At 38.0% G+C, this 20,850-nt stretch overlaps 1 protein-coding gene and 1 pseudogene across 12 annotated transcripts in view; both read right to left on the bottom strand.

Moving 5' to 3' along the window:
- The window catches only part of ANK2 (ankyrin 2), a 242,476-nt gene that overhangs the window by 46,728 nt on the left and 174,898 nt on the right, over nt 1–20,850 (bottom strand). For 6 of the 11 annotated variants that reach the window (XM_082653623.1, XM_082653625.1, XM_082653626.1 and 3 more), the window contains 4 exons: nt 17,873–17,975; nt 17,069–17,172; nt 3,417–3,641; nt 502–656 (listed from right to left, as the gene is read on the bottom strand). In XM_082653623.1, the coding sequence (XP_082509749.1) occupies nt 502–656; nt 3,417–3,641; nt 17,069–17,172; nt 17,873–17,975 (587 nt within the window). Of the gene's footprint in view, nt 1–501; nt 657–1,648; nt 1,748–3,416; nt 3,642–12,339; nt 12,376–17,068; nt 17,173–17,872; nt 17,976–20,850 lie in introns of all 11 variants that reach the window. The other 5 variants (XM_082653622.1, XM_082653624.1, XM_082653628.1 and 2 more) reach the window with 2 other exon arrangements.
- LOC309821793 (ER membrane protein complex subunit 3-like) lies at nt 6,025–6,857 on the bottom strand (annotated as a pseudogene). Its single transcript has one exon. The product of its transcript is annotated as an ER membrane protein complex subunit 3-like (transcript).

Raw genomic sequence — 20,850 nt, 5'->3', positions numbered from 1 at the left:
ATGAGATATTTACTATTAACGATTTTATTTTCCCAAATGTAACAAAAGTAAGACTAGATAAATATATTGTATACTCCAACGCATCACCATTGGAACATACCAGAATACTTGCTGTGGTAAAATAACAAAGGGACACATTTGTTACTAAACCAAACTTGGGTCTGCTTACCCTTGTGCAGTAGAGCCAATCTACTGACACCAGGTTGTGGTGAAGGAAATTGTGGCGTTTACTGCAGGTGCCAAATGAGGGGTCTGGGCAGCTAATGCTCAAAAGACCCAGACTCCTTGTTTGGTACCTGCAATAAACACTGCACTTTCCTTCACCACAACCCGGGATCAGTAGATTGGCTTTACTGTGCAAGGGCGAGCAGACCCAAGCTGGATTAGGCAACACACACACACACACACACACACACACACACACGCCCGTAGGACATAAAGAAACGCATCATTATCATGCTTTCGCTTCAGAGTTCTTTTAAAACATTTAATATGAAGTACCTTCATCCATGCCATTAAGGATTTCATTCAGTTCATCTTCAGTGTATTCGCAGTAATGCTCTTTCCAGCTGTCCCCATTCTCACTGCGCAGGACAACCAGTTCCCTCTCTTTTCCTCGAAGGGCAGCAAAATGAGGGATCTCCACGATCACAGGCCTGACACAGTAAGGCAGAACATTCAGTGTGGACAGGAGCTAACCAATATGGAGACAAGCACCTTGACTCTGTCTGTTGCAAAGTGACCTGGAATTCTTCTCTTTCTGGGGACAGGGACCTAGTGGGCCACCCTCTGAAGCCCTGAGGCTAGCAAATGGTCCCGCGGTAGCTAGCACTTCACCTCAGGGGCACCAATCCTCAGGGCCACGCTGTTACCTTAAGCCAATGCTATTTCTCTGTGAGTGCATGTGGCATTCTGGAACTTCTCCTTTGATAAATGTAAGGATAACACATTTAACCAAAAGAAATGTACATGCATATCTATGAGGTGTGTCAATCACTTAAAATGTTTTCTACAAGGTACAAAATGACAAAATGGTTTAAGAGGGAAAATGGCTCATACGCTGTGTAATTTGATGTGTTGTAAATGAGGAGATGTCAGAAAAGTCAACTACTTGGTAACTAGAAAGACATGCACTCATGGGATTTTTTTTCCTTATATTTTCTCCATTCAAGAAAACAATAGGCATGTGTACACAGTGTGGCCCTAATTGAGCACCTCAGCAGGCAGCCCAATTTGTGTCCAATGCCTATTATATTCAGGACCCAGAACATGCACTTCCCTGCTGCTTTTTAGGTCACTCTCAAAATTTAGAGAGGCTTTTGATTTTTCAGTCCAGGTTGCTTTGATACAGACTCCAGATTTATCATAGTCACATCATAACTAGCACATAGTACAACTAGGCAGATCTCATGCTTTAAACGAAAATGAAGGTCACAGCACTTTAAGGAAAAAGATAGAAAAACATCACTCGAAAATAAAAGTCACATACCACAAGGGTCAGAAATGGTCCACTAAAGATAGGTTATACAGAATTTAAATCATAGAGAGGGACATGTCATGGGCACAATGACAAAAAGAGAAATCATATTGCAGAAGAAGGAGAAGAATGGGGGCCAGCAGCCATCAATTTGTTTTAAGTCACTCCTACCCAAGGAATTTGGTTCCAGGAGGCCCCAGCTGAAGGATGCGGCTGACCAAACTTTCTCCCTCATTAAGTGGGGGAGGAGCCGTTGGCAGGTGAAGTTTACTGAGTACATCCAAAGCAGCAGTGAAAGAAAGAACATAAGTAAGCTTCAGGTGTTGTTTTCCACAGAACCCCAGCGTCACCAGCTGATGAACAGGGTGAAGTTTGGTTTCACACTGCATTTGGTTCTGCCCCCTCCATTGGTCACAAAGAGCAAGAACAGAGACCCAGAGTGTACAATGGAGGCGTGTGGAAGGAGGGAGCATGGGGGTCAGATCTGTCCCTACTTAGGTTCACTGCCAGGGCATGAGCCAAACAAGAAAAAAAATATGCTCCACTGGAAAGACAGAGCTGTTGGGGATACAGTAAAAACTCTGACTCCATAGCGAGGCCAGAAGTTTTCATGGATATTCCTCAACAGATGTGACGAGTATTCAAAAGCCTACAACTACCTGCACAGGAGGGAGGGGAAAGGACTTGGTACATACAGAATGAAAGGAACCACTGGGGAATTACTCCAACCATAATGGTATCTTCTGATGCAACCCAGAACTTCACAGGCTCCTTCTAAATCGCTGGTCTGTCTGATAGGACATGGGGGGTGGTTTCCATAATTGGGAAATACAGACACACCCCTTTCACGTGTGAACGTAATTTGGAGCAACCTGTTAACAGTTTGCTCCAAATTACAAGGCTTTAGAACATTTCCTGAGTTCTAAAGCAAGAAATCCTCTCCCCAGTATGACACTGGCAAAGCAAGAGTCCACGATTCGTAGGATTTTCTCCCAGTTCTTGAGCACAAAGAGTTGAAATGACAAGACTTAAATACAATTGATTTGTTTCAAAATATTTTGAAACTTGTCCCCCTCCAAAACTTCATTGTTTTGTCAGTTTTCAGCAGTAGCTACTCACTTCTTGGCATACTGAGATACCACTTAATATAAGCAGCCATACAAACAAAACAGAAGAAATGTTTATTTCTGCTCAAAATTGCTACAATGAGCATGGCGAAAGTTATTCTTGATTTGGTCCTCTTAATGAACACTATGCCTAAATAAAATGCCAGTATAATTATAAGACTCAAGGTAGCAATTCTGACAACAGAAAAGACAAATCACATAGACTAAATTTTTGGATGTTCTATAAAGAACACTGCTCTCCAAAGTGAAGATAAGGATTCTGTTTTGTAACTATACAAGACTTTACATTTGGAATAGACTAGTACAGTTGACCCTTGAATGACTAGGCAGGTCCACTTATGCCCTGATTTTTTTCAATAGTAAATATTAGAGGACCACACAGGCCGACTCTAAGGTGTATGCAAAGTTTTGACTGTGTGGAGGGTCAGCACCTCTAACCCCTGCATTGTTCAAGGGCCAACTGTATTTTTTTCCTCTATGACTTCACCACTTAAATCTCAGATTAAAAAAATACCTACCATCGACCAAAACATGATTATTCATATTGGGAGTCTAGCACCTACTATCACATTCAAAGAGAAAGAGTAAATAACAGTTAACCTGAATGTTTAATCCATTAATGCCTTAAAATAAGAGGCATTTAAGTGGAGTCAAGCATTGAGGCATTACTTCCAATTCTTAAAAAAATTTCATAGGGGCCAATTTTCTTTCAAAATGTTTTGACGTACCTTTTTCCATTCCATCCTAGTGATTTCATGTGGAGGACACAAGCTCATCCGTGACTAAGTGGGAGGTTTATCAGAAACCCTTACCCAAGGAACTGAGCACCCGAAGGTCCGACTTCAATCAGGCGACTGGCCAGGCCTTCTCCTTCCACCATTGGAGGCATTGTCGCCAGTCTATGGCGTTTGACCAGTCGGCAGGTGACTCGTGTTGGGGCAGTACATTTCCGAGGCGGAATGATGATGCGGAGCCCATTGTGTCTGCATCCTCGCATAGCACCACCTCGGGCGTCCACCATAAAACTAACCAGGAAACTAAAAATTAAAATAGAAGGTTAGATGTGTTTAGAAATATCAATGGCAGATGAACAAGCTTTGTCAAGTTATTTTTTTTCCATAATGCTCTGTTCTTAAAACATCTCTTTTTTATTTATATGCATGGTGGCCAAAAATTGCCCTTAAAAGTTATTTCACTTTATACCAATGCCTTTATTTTAATTTGGTTGTTGTTTTAATTTTTGTATTTTTGATCTGTAGCTAAAGAAGAGTTCTAATTTTTTTGATAATGGCAATATTAAATATAAATTGTAAATTAAAAATATATCCAATTGACTTAGAAAGTATAATGAAATTATGTAAAAAATATTGATTAGTTTCCTTTTGTTATCAATGCAAATACTTTTGCTTCCTTCTATGTGTGTCCTGAAAAATCCATATTTTGAAATAATATAAGGATAGAGCAGAGGGGAAAGACTAAATTGCAGCTTTTCTAAGTAAACTCAACTTGACTTTTAAAAATTACATCTTGTCCAGATCATTTTAGTATAATTCTATGACAAAAAAATTCACAGGCTTTCTCCCAAGATCAAACCCATGTACATGCATCCTGCTCCAACATCGTCTTACCCAGGATGCAGGTTTTTAACTCATTACATTCTAAAAATAAAAAAGAGGAAAAGCAAAGTAATCAAATGTTTTGGATAGAACTAATTTACTGGTTAAAATGCACTTTTTCACTTCTTACGTAGAAATCTCTCTGCTATACCTTTTTTTTTTTTTTTTTTTTGCGAGCCTTTCCCGTCGTGGAGCACAGGCTCCGGACGCGCAGGCTCAGCGGCCATGGCTCACGGGCCCAGCCGCTCCGTGGCACGTGGGATCTTCCCAGACCGGGGCACGAACCTGTGTCCCCTGCATCAGCAGGCGGACTCTCAACCACTGTGCCACCAGGGAAGCCCTGCTATACCATTCTAACTGAAGGGGTAGATAGGAAACAAAGATTATAAATACCCTCTATTCTGGGTTTTGAAGTGGGAAAACCTGGGCTCATTCTAATGGAGGATACCTGTGCATCATGATTTTCCCCAAATTATAATAAATTGAATATGGAAAGTCATAGGTAGTAATTTAGAAATGTAAAGGCATCTATTATTTTTGCTCCTTTTTTGCCAAGCTAATTACTTGTAAATAGGGGAATAATGATCCAAGGTGACTTGGTTTGTTTATTTTAAGTGTACCAAGAGAAAGGGTTTGTCTGAACTTTGAAGTTGTTTCCTTTGGGCTGTTTCTGCAGCTTAGTTTAAGTTCTTCTCACTATGTTAGTGTAACACTCATTAAAGCCTTGGAAGCACGCATTTTGTCAAGGAGCAAAAATTAAACCAGGCAATCTGATGGTCATACACATAGACACAAAGACACACACAGTGTGCACACCCTTACACAAATAACATTACTGTCTTTCCCAATTCTCCTTGCATTTGCAAGCTTTTTATACCAAAACAGAAAGAGGAAAGCACCATACAGGTGTATTATGGATCTACTGATAGCTTAACCAGCACAGAACTATACCAGATTCATCACACCTAGACATTGCATCCATGACAACATGTAAAACATTTCAAAGATATTTCATCAAAGTAAGTTATGGGGTAGAAACACAATACATTTATGTTATTTTTAGATAAGTGAAGGAAAAATACCTTAGCGTCCTCTTTATAGCAGAACACAACTCATTAAGCATGCTATTAAACAGAAACCCTGTTGCTAGTAATACAAATGGATGTGAAGGAGCCCAGACTGCCTGTCTGAAGCAGGTCGTGCAGGATGAGACCATGAGAAGAGGCGACACACTTCTTCCCACGTGCAGGAGCCGGTCTAGACCTACCAATTCATACCCAGTCCTCTAAGTTTTTAGTATGTGGCACAAACTGGGGAGTATAACCAACAGTTAAATCCTGAAGTGTGGATATTTCTGGTCTTTATCAAATCACAATGAGAAAATGTTGGCTGCTTTTCTTATTCCTAGCGTTTAAGTAGGCTGTTTTTTGTTTTTGGATCCCAAGAAAACAGGAGTTTACTGTGGTTTAGAATTCAGAATGACTGTACATAATAATTAGGTTTAACTGACAACACTTTTTTTGAAATTTCTGAATTTTTGCTAAGTTTTATATATTATCACTAGCTTGAGTTCCCCCCCTCTCTCTTACTTTTATTACTAGAGTCACCAGAAGGAAAATTTAAAATATTTCAAAAAGAGCTGTTTCTGGGCAAGTCACCCAGCACACACTCCTAATGTTTCCTCTGGTTTCAAACATAAAGGGGAACCCGGCTCAGACAAGAACAATCCTTGCTGCACACCCACCGGCTCATGCATCCCACTTTTTATTCCGAGAGGCTCTAGCTCAAAACAAAAGTTACAAGGTTAAGCGCTACTCCGAGTTCCTGACACAGCTAAACCCTGCTTCGTCTTCAAAAACATAGAAGTCTGTAATTCCTTTCTGAACATGCCTTCGAAGTGGAGGTCTTTGGCCATGAGTTCCTTTCTGACACCATCTAGTGCCCACTGGTGGTCCGTCAGCTCCAAAGCCTCCCACTCTGTCTTAAAAGCTCTATTGATGTCTGCGAGCATGGCCATGGCTGCTCCAGTCATCTGTTCCTGCATTAGCCGTGACTGGACAGCAGCATTATCTTGGCCCAAAATCACAGAGTAAATGCTCCAAAGTCCAAAGACATTGAGGAAATACCAGGATGCAGAACTCACCCAGGAGGCATCTAATGTGAGTAGTTCAATTTCTTGCTGTAGCATAGGCTTAAAACAGAGGGTCTGTGGAAACAGGACCTTGGTTATGACAAAGCCTGAAAATGCCATGTTGATCCATCCACCAGTAAGAATCAGAGGGAGGACATTTGTGACATTGCCTTTCATCATGTTGGTGAGCATAGTGGGATCAGTCATAAGAGAAGGAGGCACGACCTTCCTTTTAGTTTTTTGAAAAAACCCATCCTCTGGGCTGTTGAAGTAATATTTTCGTGTCAGGAAAGACTGTTTGGGAATTTTTTTCCATTTTCCCTGAGGACTCTGCTTCGAATTAGGACTTGACTGTCAGAGACTTGTTCCTGGGTGAGCTTCTTGTCACTCTGCAGCAGGATGGACATGTAGTGGCAAATCATGCCCATGAAGAAGGTGATGATAACGATAGGCAGGACCACCCAGAGGCAGATGTTGGAGTCGAGCAGCAGCTCTGGTCCTGCCATTTTCACAGAGAGCCGGCTCCTGGCCGGCTGTAGCTGGGTTGATCTTCACCGGGGCGCGGGCTGAGGGGCTCCTCGTCAAGTTCGCCTCTGGGCCTTCTCACGACCCTCAGCCAGGTGAGCCTGGGACAAAACCACAGCCTCGGCCCTTGCGCCCTGCCCACCGCCAGGCCGCCAGGCCGCCCACTAAGTAGGAATTCTTAAAAAATTATTTTCTATTTGCCTTTTAAAATGCATTATTGCTCAAAAGAATGAGAGAACTGGTAACACTTCTAGATGACTATAAAGGTTTCTTTTCCATTTTACTATTTTCTTTTGACTATGATATTTATGTTGATTTTTATAAAAACTAGAAAAAAGTGACTTAAGTTTCAACCAGTGCTGTTCCAAACTCATTGCTACATTTCTGACTTTCTCTACTTTCTCTGATTTTGTTTCATCTTTTGAATACTAGCAGCATTGGTGAAGAACAGGGACTCAAACCAGTAAGGAACTATATATAATACATCTACTTGATATTATCAATCTTCAATACTATTTGTACCATGTGAAGGCATTTAGGGAATTTCCCAATTCATGTTGCATGCTGTTACATTTCCACTATGTTTATTCCAGTGATGGCTTAGGGCCTACATAACATCTCCATTTAGAACATCTTCTAGAGGTGCAGGATAAAGCAGGGGGCCCAAACCCCCGGGCCAGGAACAGGTATCTGTCCATGGCTTGTTAGGAACCAGGCCGCACAGCAGGAGGTGAGTGGCAGGCAAATAAGTGAAGCTTCATCTGTATTTACACCCGCCCCCCATCGCTCGCATTACTGCCTGAGCTTCACCTCCTGTCAGCATTATGGTGAGTTGTATAATTATTTCATTATATATTACAATGTAATAATAATAGAAATAAAGGGCACAATAAATGTAATGCACTTGAATCATCCCAAAACCATCCCCCTGACCACTGTCTGTGGAAAAACTGTCTTCCATGAAACTGGTCCCTGGTGCCCAAAACATTAGAGACCGCTGCTCTAAGGAATGAATTGAAGTAGCTATGTTCTTGGCTGTAACAATGTTAAAGTAACTATATGTTTGATTACTTTCTCTGATTTTGTGTCATTGGCTGATTTTTTTTTTTTTTTGGCAGTACGCAGGCCTCTCACTGTTGTGGCCTCTCCCATTGCGGAGCACAGGCTCCGGACGCACAGGCTCAGCGGCCATGGCTCACGGGCCCAGCCGCTCCGCGGCATGTGGGATCTTCCCGGACCGGGGCACGAACCCGTATCCTCTGCATCGGCAGGCGGACTCTCAACCACTGCGCCACCAGGGAAGCCCTGACTGATCTTTTTAAAATTCTCTTTTGTTCTCATTTACTCCATAATTTCCACGCCCCTTTTCATGCAACAATTTGTTACCCTCCTAGTAAGTACTAGGTGCCCTGCTAGGAACCAAGTGAGAATACAGAAATTAAAGACGTAGTTGCTGCTGCCGAGATGCTCACAGTCTAAGCCCCAAATGTCACATGATGGTTTCACTTACTCAGAATCACTTACTTTCCTAATCAACGAGAAATGAATTAAACCATATATAGAAGCCATATCAGTGCCACAATGACAGTGACCTTGTTCTCCATATTTCTTCCTGTGTCCCCTCAGTGCCTAGCACAATGTAAATAGAGCACATAGTAGGTAGTTAATAAATAATTGTTGAACAGTGAATGAATGGAAGAGTGAAAATGGTAAGTTGTGAGAAGCTGTATATATTTATTTCTTATTGAGAAGAAGCCTAAAATAGAAGGTTATTTAATTCTCTGGTCCCTGGACAAACAATCCAGTCAGACCTCATTCAAATTACTACCCTCAGATATTTCAGCTCATAAAATAGCAAAACAGTAGAGAAGGACCGACCTCAATGTTAAATATTCCTCTATAGGTATTTTACTGCTCCAAAATGAGAGACCCAATATATTTATTTCCCTTGATAGAGGATGAAGAAAGACCAAAGATTTGAAAATAAAAGAACTTAAAGACCAGAGCTGCAAGTAGATAAGTTTAACTATATGTGTCTCGGTGTCATCACAGATCTGGAAAATTATATTTAAGTACTGCACTGGAACACAAAGTAAATTGGAAAAATTTAGGTGCCCATGTGCATAATTCAGAGAAAAGAAAAATTAAATTTCCAATGAAAACAAGTTTTTGTGTCTTTATCAAATAACTAAAGGAAATGCAACAGAGTAACAAAAAGCAACAAGCTCTACTGAGGGAATTATTTGACCAGAGAGACAGAGAGAGAAAGAAAGAGACAAAGAAAGGGGTGGGGAGGGAGGGAGGGAGATGGAGAGGAAAGTAAATCAGAAGGATATCAAGAAAGAAACAAAAGCATTGGAAGTCATGAAAGAGCTAAATACTGATAGTAAAAATTAATAAAAATGTTTACAAATTTAGCAAGAAAATACCCTAAGCCAATCAGACTCAAATAATGTAACTGCAGAATAAACCAATTAAAAAGCTGACTATGTAGAACTCTATACCAAAAGAAGTCTTTTCTTCAAATAAGAGGGAATAAGAGAAATAATGATTCAAGATTATATCTAGTGCTGATGAAAAATCTTTTAGATAAAAGTCAACATGCTAATCATTAATCCCAATAGTTTGTAATATAAAATTAGGTTAGCATTTGAGCATTTTCATTTAAAAAATCAGAATCAAAAGGTGTCACTATTTGGATAGGAAGTAGAATTAGTGGATAGTTATTTTGTGATGTATAAAACAATTTCAAGGGACATCCCTGGTGGTACAGTGGTTAAGAATCTGCCTGCCAATGCAGGGGACATGGGTTTGAGCCCTGGTCTTGGAAGACCCCACGTGCCGTGGAGCAACTAAGCCCATGCGCCACAACTACTGAGCCTGCACTCCAGAGCCTGCGAGCCACAACTACTGAGCCCGCGTGCCACAATTACTGAAGCCCGTGCGCCTAGAGCTCGTGCTCCTCAACAAGAGAAGCCACCACAATGAGAAGCCCATGCACCACTACAAAGAGTAGCCCCCGCTCGCCACAACTAGAGAAAACCCTTGTGCAGCAACGAAGACCCAAAGTGGCCAAAAATAAATAAATGAAATAAATTTATAAAAATTAAAAAAAAATTTCAAAAAGCTAAAAGCAGATTATAAAAGACCATTTACTTTTTTTGGTACCATAGGAAAAAGTGAAAGGTTGGAAAGGAGGGAGTCATTATATGAATCAGTTCACATACTAGGTTTGATTAAGTAAATATGATTTTCTCATATGTCCAGATTAAAAATGGGACAAGATAATGCCTATAAACAGTTGGAGATGAAAGGAGTTGAAGTAAAAACATGTAATTAAGTATGCACAGAGGTATCGTATATGGATTAAAGCTAAGCTCCACTGTTTGTGAGCACTGACTAAAGCCTCATCTGTCAATGAAGGATAATCATACCACCACTTAAGGGCAGAGTGAGGATTAAATCATGTATGGGTAAAGCATATAGAATTCAATAAATGCTTGTTCCCATCATTTTCCTTTCCTGGCACCATATGGTTTTATATGTCTTAAAAATTATAGTATAATATAATACCTAAAAAATAAACAGAGAAACTAACGTTTATTAAATACCTACAATGAACCCGGAACTTTGCTAAAGCAGTTTAATATGGAGTTTTCATTGGTTTATGAACTGTACTATTCAAAGAAGATATAAAAATACTATTATCACAGAGCACAAGATAATGCAGCAAGTACCATGCTGTTTCCTGGATACAACTCTGATCTACCAAGAGATCCATCCCTGTCTTGAATTATTGCCTCGGGCAAGGCACTTAACATCTTTCGGTTTCAGTTTTCTCATCCATAACATGAGAGACATTAAATTCTTAAACTCTAAGGTGGCCTTCTGGTGTTAAAATTCTAACTAGGTTAGACAACCTATTGGAATATTCCATTTCAGATGTTCTGGAAGCATTCCTAATTGGAAAATAAACTGCTACTCCTGCAAGAAATATACACTATTTTTGCTGTATGGTTAAAACAGTCAAGGAGCAGTTTTGCAGAAAATGTATACACATACTGCACTAAACATTGACTTCAGACTGTACAGACAAAAAACATCACGTAACATCTCGGTTTTAACTGTATATCTTACTCTCCAAATGAAATTCAACAATCATGCAAATTAGAAACCCTTATTGAAGTTTTCTAAATTGTGAGATACGATGTTATCACAATTTAAAAGGAATAAAAGCCAAAGCAATCCACCATTATTATGCAGATGACTTGCCTAGGAATATGTAGTTGATTAGCTAGACAGGTACATGCTTCAGAGGAGGCAGCAGAAAACAATGATTCTGCACTTTTGAGGACTATATCCTCCACCCCAAAAGTTATGAATCCTTAGGTTTACTTTTAATTCATCCAGGACCATGGGGTGGGGACGGGGAGGACACTGCAGCATTTGAAGTTAGTTATTGATTGAAAATAGGGGAAAAAATGTCATCAGGGTGCTTCAGTGATCCACATATACATAGCAAGAGGGCCTTAAATCTGATTTCTGGGGCACTATGAGAAAACCGTATCATGAGCTCTTTCTCCTCTATAATTTCCTTAATTCCTTCCCAATCTTTGAAATTCCATGAACTGAAAAACTGATGAAAAACGGCTTTGAAAAAAGTGCCTCAAACTTGTTAAAATCACCAAAATATTTATCACTCACTATGTTCATGTATAGAAACATAATATTTAGTGTGTATTTCAGAAAAAAGTAAAAGAATGGATGTACATTTTTCAAAATTGAAACGGTTTTATTTGTAGACAATCTTTAGTATCATGATGGATGACTGTAAAATAAAACATAATAATCAGCAGTTTGATAAGAACCTTTAAAAATAACTTTATTAAAATGAAATAGAATAATGGATGTCTTTAGAACACTGGAATCATTCTACAGCACAATTTGTAAAATATCAAAAGGCTGCATTTAAAGTAGTACTAGCAAGCAAATGCACTATTAATAAACTTTCAGCCCTTGGTTCACCTAGAATATAGTTAAAAAAAAAAAAACCTCTGCTAAGTGACACTTAAAATCACAACCTTTACTATAACTTGAAAATAGCTCAACCAATTTGCACAATTGCTAGAATAGCATTTTTCAGCTCTATGTAGCACTTGTTCTCACAAAAGAAGCTAAGATATGGAGACCCATGACCAAGACAGGCTCTCACTTTAGGTCTACATTCATTTTGGTACAACCCTACCTAATTTCCAATAAAATAAGAAATACCCACTTTCTCTATACCATATGGCCATGATATGAATAAAATACATCATTCTCTCTCTCCCTCTCTCTCTCTCTCTCTCTGGCTAGGTATGGTCACACTAAAGCATCCTGAGGCAGGGTATATGCAGAAGGAAATGACAAAAGGAGGAGAGGAAGAGGCAACATGTTCAGAGAAAGAATTATGCAGAAGTTCACCTGCTGTTGTCACGATCAAGACATGGAGAGGTGCGGCTGCAACAGAATAGATACTTTAGCACAGAGAAGGAATGGATAACGTGAAATATAAAGAAGGAAATCAGAAGTGACTTTCAACTGAGATATATTATTTATATACCAATACCGTATTCATTGAAAAAAAGATGGAAATACAAATGAGATACAGCTCTATGCAAATGCTGAGAGAAGAGCCAGGTACAGGGGCTCTGTAGCAACTCCCAGGTTAGGGAACTGGGATATTATAAAATCACTGGAACGTGGATTTGTAGCCTTATTCAACTCTGGCTTACGTGGGCACTTAAAATCTAAATGTCCAAGAAGCTACAAAGCATCAAAGGGCATTATAATGAGAGTTTCAAAGTTTTCGATTTGATGGACATAGTTTTGCCTCCAAAGCTTTTCTTTCATACTTTTAATACTTTCAAAATAATGGTAATGACCTTTTGGGCTCTTACAGAAGAAATGCAAACAGAAAAGGCACAATTAAAAAAAAATAGCTCCAATGACACACAATAGCATAAACTATAAGGCAGAGTAGGTAACATTAATTACCTACTAGTAAGTAACAGAAACTATGCAAACAAAATCTTAGTGCTTTTTTCAAGACTTTCACTCCCTGTTTTGGGGATTGCTGTCTTCCTCGCTGGTCATATTGTTGAATCCCACTTTACAGTCCTGCCTTTCACTCCTCTTCTACCTGAGTCTGCTCTTCCTCAAAACACTCCATACGTTTTTCACAGAGTTCACTTGGGTTTTCAACACCTGATGATATATAAATGGATATACATATCCTTTGGACCAGAAACCCAGCCTTACAAAACAGTTGTTTTGCTACTTATAAAATAATTTTCTTCATCCAGAAGAATTTACCTTCATGTACCTTTTAAAAAAGGAGTGTTTGAAATACACTAACAGCTAAATTAACCGCTATATGTACTTAGATAAATATTAACGTTGTCAAATGAGAAACAGCTTTAACTTCCTTGAGTTTCAAATATCACCTTCCACTATTTGAGCTAACATCTTTACTTTTTTTTTTTTTAAATAGACTATATTTTTTAGAGTAGTTTTAGGTTCACAGCAGAACCATCTTCAGCATGTTTTTATGAAAAGGAAGTCCTTTAAAAGATTACTTTCTTATTGACTTCTAGTTACCATATCTTGTAGTATAACATCATGAATTGACATTTATTTGTTGGCACTTGGCTGTTATTAAAAAAGTATAAAAATAAAGACTTACGAAATAATATTTCAAGTGAGTCACAAAACTAGCTCTCACTAGGAACTTGTGCCTTACATCTGTTGATTCATTATGCACTTATGAAATAGGGAAGATTAAATTCAAATTCAATCTTGTCCAACCTTGTGTTGGATGTGATTATGACTGGGATACTAGAAATAATAATTGTTGGTTAGAGTGTGAATCAGTAAGGCAACTTCTTCAAGAACAACAACAAAAATATTACTGTCAGCCTTTCTTTTGCTAGCTATTGGCTGTATCTCTTGGTCAGAACAGGCTTTTTAATCACTGATACCTATTCTCCTATAGTGGCAGACATTAGTCATCGGAAACAGTAGAAGTAAAAGAAAATCACTAATAGTGCTTATTGGTAGAAGCTGTGTCTTCCATTAATCTAAAATCCCTTTATCTAATCTAATAGAACATTATACATCAAATTAGTGGCATATGCATATAAAACCTAACTTTTTATCCCTCCTATCAAAAATTATTTTTTTCTTATATTTTGGGCAGATTTTGAAGTGGCTTAGGAATTCACCCAATTAATTAAAGAGAAACTCAGTTCCTTGAAAACTATATAAAAACTATTACTCAGGAATCTGGTGTATAATGAATAAAATTACATGTCATTGTTACATGATATATTATGAATTTTATTCATATACATTCATATCATGGTAGCTTTCAAATACCATCACCCTCAGAATCATTGAGCTTTCAATGGTAACTACCCATCCTCTTAGAGTCATCTTTTGCACTGTGTTCATTCAAATACTATAGTAGAGACACAACTTTATGATAGATTACCTGATTAAAAATAATAAGTCAAACACTGCCATTATGAACTGTACCACATTGGTTATTGTCATTTAGAGGATTCAGAATACATTTTGTTTCACTGATTTGGAATTTGTTAAAGATGTGGAAAATGTGTATGGGGATTATATAAATACTAATGACTATAATCTATTGAGTACTTATTCTTTCTAGGCAAAATACTAACTACTTAAGAAGTGTCGAATCCTTAAAGCTCCACTATGGAATTCATAATATAACATTCATCTTATAGGTAAGTAAACTGAAACTTATATATTTTATACAACTTGCCCAGTGTCACATATTGAGTGTCAGGGCCAGGATCTGAATTCTGATTGATCTGATTCCAAACACACTCTTAACCATCATGTTATCTCTCTTCCAGAGATTGTCTTCCAAGTTCAAATAACAACACATAGGTGTGTTTCTTAAAGGTAGTGGCTAGGTTTTACTCATCTATGTTCCTTAGTGCCTGGCACAAGGTTTAATACATTGTAGAATTCAACAGTGTGTGAAGAATGAATACTTAAGTAAATGGAAAGGATAAAAAATATTTGAAGTAACTAGTCATATGTTAATTACCTAAGTCACCCTTAAAGTCAAACTTTTATTAGGCAATTTTGTTCCTTTCTAACGGTTTGTATAAAACATATATATCTGCTCTATTGGTACTTGTAGAATATACCAGTGCCAAGGCCCCAGTGACAGAGACTGTGATGTAACTGATTTGAGTTGGGGCCCAGGCATCAATATTTTTTAAAGCTCCCAGGTGACACCAATGTACAGCCAGCGTTGAGGATTAGCATCAGTGATCAGGTGTGAAGTTAACAGAAAAACTGATTTATTAGAGACCAAGATTTTAAAGATCCTTATTTTAATGAGTGATTAAACTTTAACCACGGGATACTCTTGTTTCATCATAAGTAATCAATTCTAATTACTTACACATGTATCTAGTTTTATACTATTGGTATGTATATCGATGTACGTCATCTGAGTATTTTACTGCCCTTCAGTAGTTAAGACTTCTTTAAGAAATTCCTTTTATAAAGTAAATTATTTTGGAAATTGAAATACCACCATAACACTTTGACTCTTTTATAAATTCGGTTACTAATAGTTAATTACATTTTGCTTAAAATAATCTTGTCACTTTGTAGGCTGGGTATGGGCTTCAAATACTAGACTATGGTTTCTAGATTCTGAACTATTATCCATCAACACTCTAGGTCCAACTTTCTTTTTTTTTTTCTTCTCATCATTGTTGAAAAACTTAGTAGCAGAATGCAATGTTATGCTTTTTGAGTAGTTTATAGCTGTCAGATTTTAATTATTTTATACTTAAAAATATGTAAGTAAATTTGGATGAGCTTTAATTGATTTTTATTCCCTTGAATAACACCTGCATCAAGGACTAGCTTTTACTTATTTAACAAAGAAGAGTATTATGATTATTTTCAATAACTAATTTTATATTCATTCTCCGAGCCTTTAACAGAAGATCAGGCTAAGAAGTACAACATTTTTAACTACAATATCTTAGAATGCTTTCCTGAAAGGAGAATATTTTTTTTATATTTATTTATTTTGGCTGCTCTGGGTCTTAGTTGCAGCATACGGGATCTAGTTCCCTGACCAGGGATCGAACCCCGGGCCCCCTGCACTGGGAGCACGGAGTCTTACCCACTGGACCACCAGGGAAATCCCTGAAAGGAGAATATTTTAGAATAATCAGAACAAGAAAGAATCTACTAAAAATAGTTCTGGGGATTATGGAAAAAGAGTTTGGGATAATAATTTAAATCAAAATATTATATTTAGTTAGATAAAATATGGCAGGGATTAAAAGTGATTAAATAAAAACATCTTAAAAGTTTATATGTAATTATGAAATTACTATACAACTTGACACCATTGAAATGTAAGGAAAAAAGCAATCATGAAGAGTTTACAATTTAAAACTCCTTAAGGAATGTATATTCCACATAATTGAATTCTTATAACTTAAGATGATCTTTAAGAATGTTTAAAATTATTAACTCAAAGCCCTACTTTTTAATGAGTTGATATAAATAGGCAGCATTTCTTAAGTAGTGGCAAATATATTATCTGGATGACTTTTAAAAGACAACTGAGAACCTGACTGGTTGCATTCAAATTTTCCTTTTTAGAATATCCCTACTTCAAACAGCTTGTGAACTCCTCTATACATTTGTATGACTCACACTTCCGTAAACATGATTTTAAATGCATTAAAACATAAGCAAAGGCATTTATGAAACTAGTCAGTTAATCTTAGTAAACAGAAATTTCAAAAAAGCAAATGATCTTGCCCCTCTTTTCAAGGCCATCTTAAAGACAAAAATGTGAACAGTAAGGAGGCCACTGGTATACTCTGGTTAGTTAGCAAGCTGTCTGACGCAATTCTACGACTTATTTGAAAACAATGGTCAGTTCTTCTATGCTGAATTCGACGCTTTTTGCTGGTTTGTTTGTGTGGATAGAGTCCATGGTGGATAAAGCAGTGACAAGTTTTCAAAAAGGTCACTTCCCCTGTAAGCTAGCCATCTGCTAAAGCTACTGGACAAAGCTGTTATTTTCACTCATCTCTTTTTACCTCTCGATCTGGATGCATAATATTGATTTACTTACCCTGAATGAATAGGGCTGGAAGAAAGAGCCACGTTGTCTAAGTTCTCAGTGCCCCAGCTTAGACGATAAGAATTCCTTTCTGCCTCCTTGGCTAGAGTTGACACCTAAACACAAAGAACACTGGATTTAATAAAAAGACGTTCCTTCAATTAAATTAAAATATAATGAACTTTAAAAAAATGGCGTGACAGGAAAGTGGTATTACCTGGAAAAACGCTCATTTAAAAATATGATAGAAGACCAAGGCATTTAAAATGTATCTTTATAATGCATTCCCATTTAAATTATATTATTGATATAGGATCACATTTCTGTAATTGTCTTTGAAAAGAGTAGGTGTTCATCTACTTCCTATATCCAGCCAAAGCTGATAAAATTATATCTAAAATGAAAATATTCCATAACAAATTCTATATCTTTTCTAATAGAAAACAATTTTAAATATAGAGAGACATATTTTTAACCTGTACCTTTCATCTTTTACCTTAAATGCATCCTAGCTTACATTTTCCTTTAATAGAGATTTTATAAAGGAATTGAGTTTTATATATAATGTCCACCCGGAAGAATCCAGTATAGCTGAAGAAACAAGCAGTATGTTATTTTAGAAAAACTCTGCTCACTGAAAAATGCAGCAAACATTTTTTATGTTTTAGAAAAACTCTTAAATCCCTTATCCTAGATTATCAACTGAATTAATACAATTTTTTTTAGATTAAAAAACTTCCTCTGGACATTTCCGGCATCCGATAATGCTAAAAAGCTCTCCAGAAAGCAGAAATGTGAAGGCAAAAAGTCACATACCTGGTGACTGGGGATCACAACTGTGTCGTCAATCATGGCACTGTCCCTCAGGTATGAGGCATGGCTCAGGGTGTGAGACCTGTCGGAACTGAAGGATCGAAGGCTGGTAGGTTGGCAGGAGGTCATGGTCAAATACCAACAGCAGTAGTAGGGTTGGGAGGATGAAATGATGAGCCGAGCAGGAGAGTGAAAAAAGCGTGCTATTAGCTAACAGTGCAACTTCCAGGGGGACATAAATCGCAACCGTGGAAGAAGGAAACACAGGTCTCTGTGTTGCCGTACCTCTCTGTCCCACAGCTAAACTAACGTATCTTTTGACTGGTTCCTACCACTCAATGGCAAGGGCACAAGGGAATCCAGAAGATAAAATTTGATACTCCTAATCTGATTCATTTTCTTCCCAGAAATGTTTGAAACCAACAACTGTAGCTTACTTACTGCCAGTATAAGAAATTCACACAGAAAATAATTCCAGGATAGATTGTTTAAATCTGTGTTAAATGTAAATCTCCCTGCAACTAAGAAAAATATTAGGGGGTGGGGGAGGGGAATAAGACAGCCCTTGGAGAGAATGAAATGAAAGCACAGGTTCCATTTTCACTCATTTTCCTTTCTCTCCACGCCTCTTTTTCCTCCTCTCCAACTGTGAATGACTGAATGTTCGTGCACACCCCTGGAAGCTACAGAGTGAGATGAACTGTGGCCAGATGCATGTTTCCTGCGGAAGTGGTGTCCCTCCTGTTTGTCCCTGGTGTTTCCAACAATGCTATTTCAAAGGACAGCACTGTTCCTTGTGCATGTCCTGTGTGTGGTGAGTGAAGCACCACAGAGTGCTGGTTGCTGTGGCAATGAGATGCAAGCGCACAAGAAACTGTTTCCAAGACCAACCCACAAAACACACACATCCGCCAGCACGAACACGAACTGCCAGTAGACACTGACCCAAAACTGAGGTTTGGCTTCAAAATGGGATTTAGGCCTTGATAATCAATGCTTTACACTTCTGATAAATCTGAATTTCAAAGTTCTGAATTATATACTCAAATGAAATTTGTGAACCTTGACATTTGCATAGATGCAATTTCATTCCTTCCTAGTCAATTTGTACAATCAAATGACAAATAGATTGATAACTTAAATAAACTATACTTTACACATGTTAGTCCAAGTATTAAAGATCTGTATTCAAAATATTAGCCCAAAGCCCACAGGGGAAAATAAAGAGATATGCAAACTTTCACAATATTGATAGAAGCAAGGTTTCATTTACGTTTAGCTAGTAGGTATTTGGCTAGTGAAGCGCTACAGAATTATGGACTAAACATCAAGTTAGCATATTTATTAGCAGAAGCTATTTTCTTTTGCAAATATACCTAAGTTTGTAAGCCATATACTGTCATCTTTATGAGGTGTCAATATTGCCAACTTCAATTATTTTTGAGGAAATCATCACTTGGGAGATAATTCATAGTAATTTGGGGCTTTCTCCTATTCTGCTGTAGGATTTATGCCCCCAAAGTAAATGCCGAATATTAGAGGGTAAGTGACATGAATCAAAAAAAAGTTTAACTGTCTGATCCTGGGACTTCCCTGGCAGTCCAGTGGTTAAGACTCCATGCTCCCAATGCAGGGGACATTGGGATCTCTGGCTGGGGAACTAAGATCCCACATGCCACATGGTGTGGCCAAATAAATAAATAATCAAATATACTTCAATAAAAAATAAAATAAATATTTAATTGATCCTATGTTTTTACACCTATATTAATCTGTGTTTATAATAAAATCAAATCTAAATAGAATTAGACAATATACTATTTTATGTTATATAAGCTCTTGGGGAAGATTGAGGCTCCTGACACGGCCAAGGCAGGAGCAGCCTGAATGCCTAGCAAACCTATTCACAGGGGTTTTAGTCCTGGCACTTGGAAACAGCTTACATTATAGCTGTTTTTACAGCTGTGCAGTTAGATTTCGATGGTGCGCTTCATAAACAGGCTGCTGTGACCAACCCTGGTGTGACCTTGAAATTGAGGATGGGAAGGTGATTAAATTATTGGGGAAAGGGGTTTTTAATCTCAGCAAAAGCTTGTCTCAATTAATGGACTGAGCATTTTTTTTTCCTGCACTTGTATTGTTTTGTACCAGGCAGCACTAAGATCAACAGCTCTTAAATTCTATTATCCTTTATTTTGTTTTGAATTGAGCCAAGAGAGGGCAAACAGTAGAGAGGTCAACCTCTTGAAATGATATGGTGTCTACAGGCGCAACCATCTGCCCCCATTAGTTCTGTTGGGCTCAGATTTGTTAATTACTTAATCTCTATCCTCAGCTTTAAAATTCAAAGATCCAGATGGTGACTCTACACATTTAAAAGTGCTAGATTCATATGAATGAACAGTACTAAAGGACCAACAGGCACTGGAGTAAAGGAGTAAAGATGCCTGCTCATAACAGCAAGTAGAGACGTCGTCACTACGTAGATTAACCCTTAAAGGCAGCACTGGAATAGTAGAAACACAGGTCTCAAAGGGGAAATGGAAATTTAGCTTGGATGGGAACAACTCGAATGGCAAAAAGAAGGTACCTCAAATAAGACCCAGTGACGTGGCTGCCACCACTGTAAATGTGTAAACTTTGAAAAAAAGGCAGCCAGGTCTCAATGGCCACTCTCAGGGAGGCACCACAACTGGGTGGATGTCTGTCTGCTTTAGGAACGAGGTATTAAAGAGCTTATTTGGCTGTGAATGTAGAGCTACGTCCTGCAATCAATGTATCAGTAATAAAGGTGGATTACTGATATCCAGCTACCCGATACCTGGGTCTATCTTTTAATTGGTTTTGAAACAGGAGCAAAGGGGTGTTGGTGCTATTTTTTGTCTTTCCTAGAGCCCCAACAGGAAAGAAATACAGGGGGAGAAGAAAGGAAAGAAAGAGACAAAGTGACTGACCACAAAAAGGAGATTGGGGTAGGGAGA

The sequence above is a fragment of the Grampus griseus genome (assembly GCF_964374135.1).
Source record: "Grampus griseus genome assembly, chromosome: 4".
In the NCBI taxonomy this organism is placed as follows: Eukaryota; Metazoa; Chordata; class Mammalia; order Artiodactyla; family Delphinidae; genus Grampus; species Grampus griseus.
The sequence above is the reverse complement of the archived record's forward strand: the minus strand, read 5'-3'. Positions and strand labels throughout refer to the sequence as shown.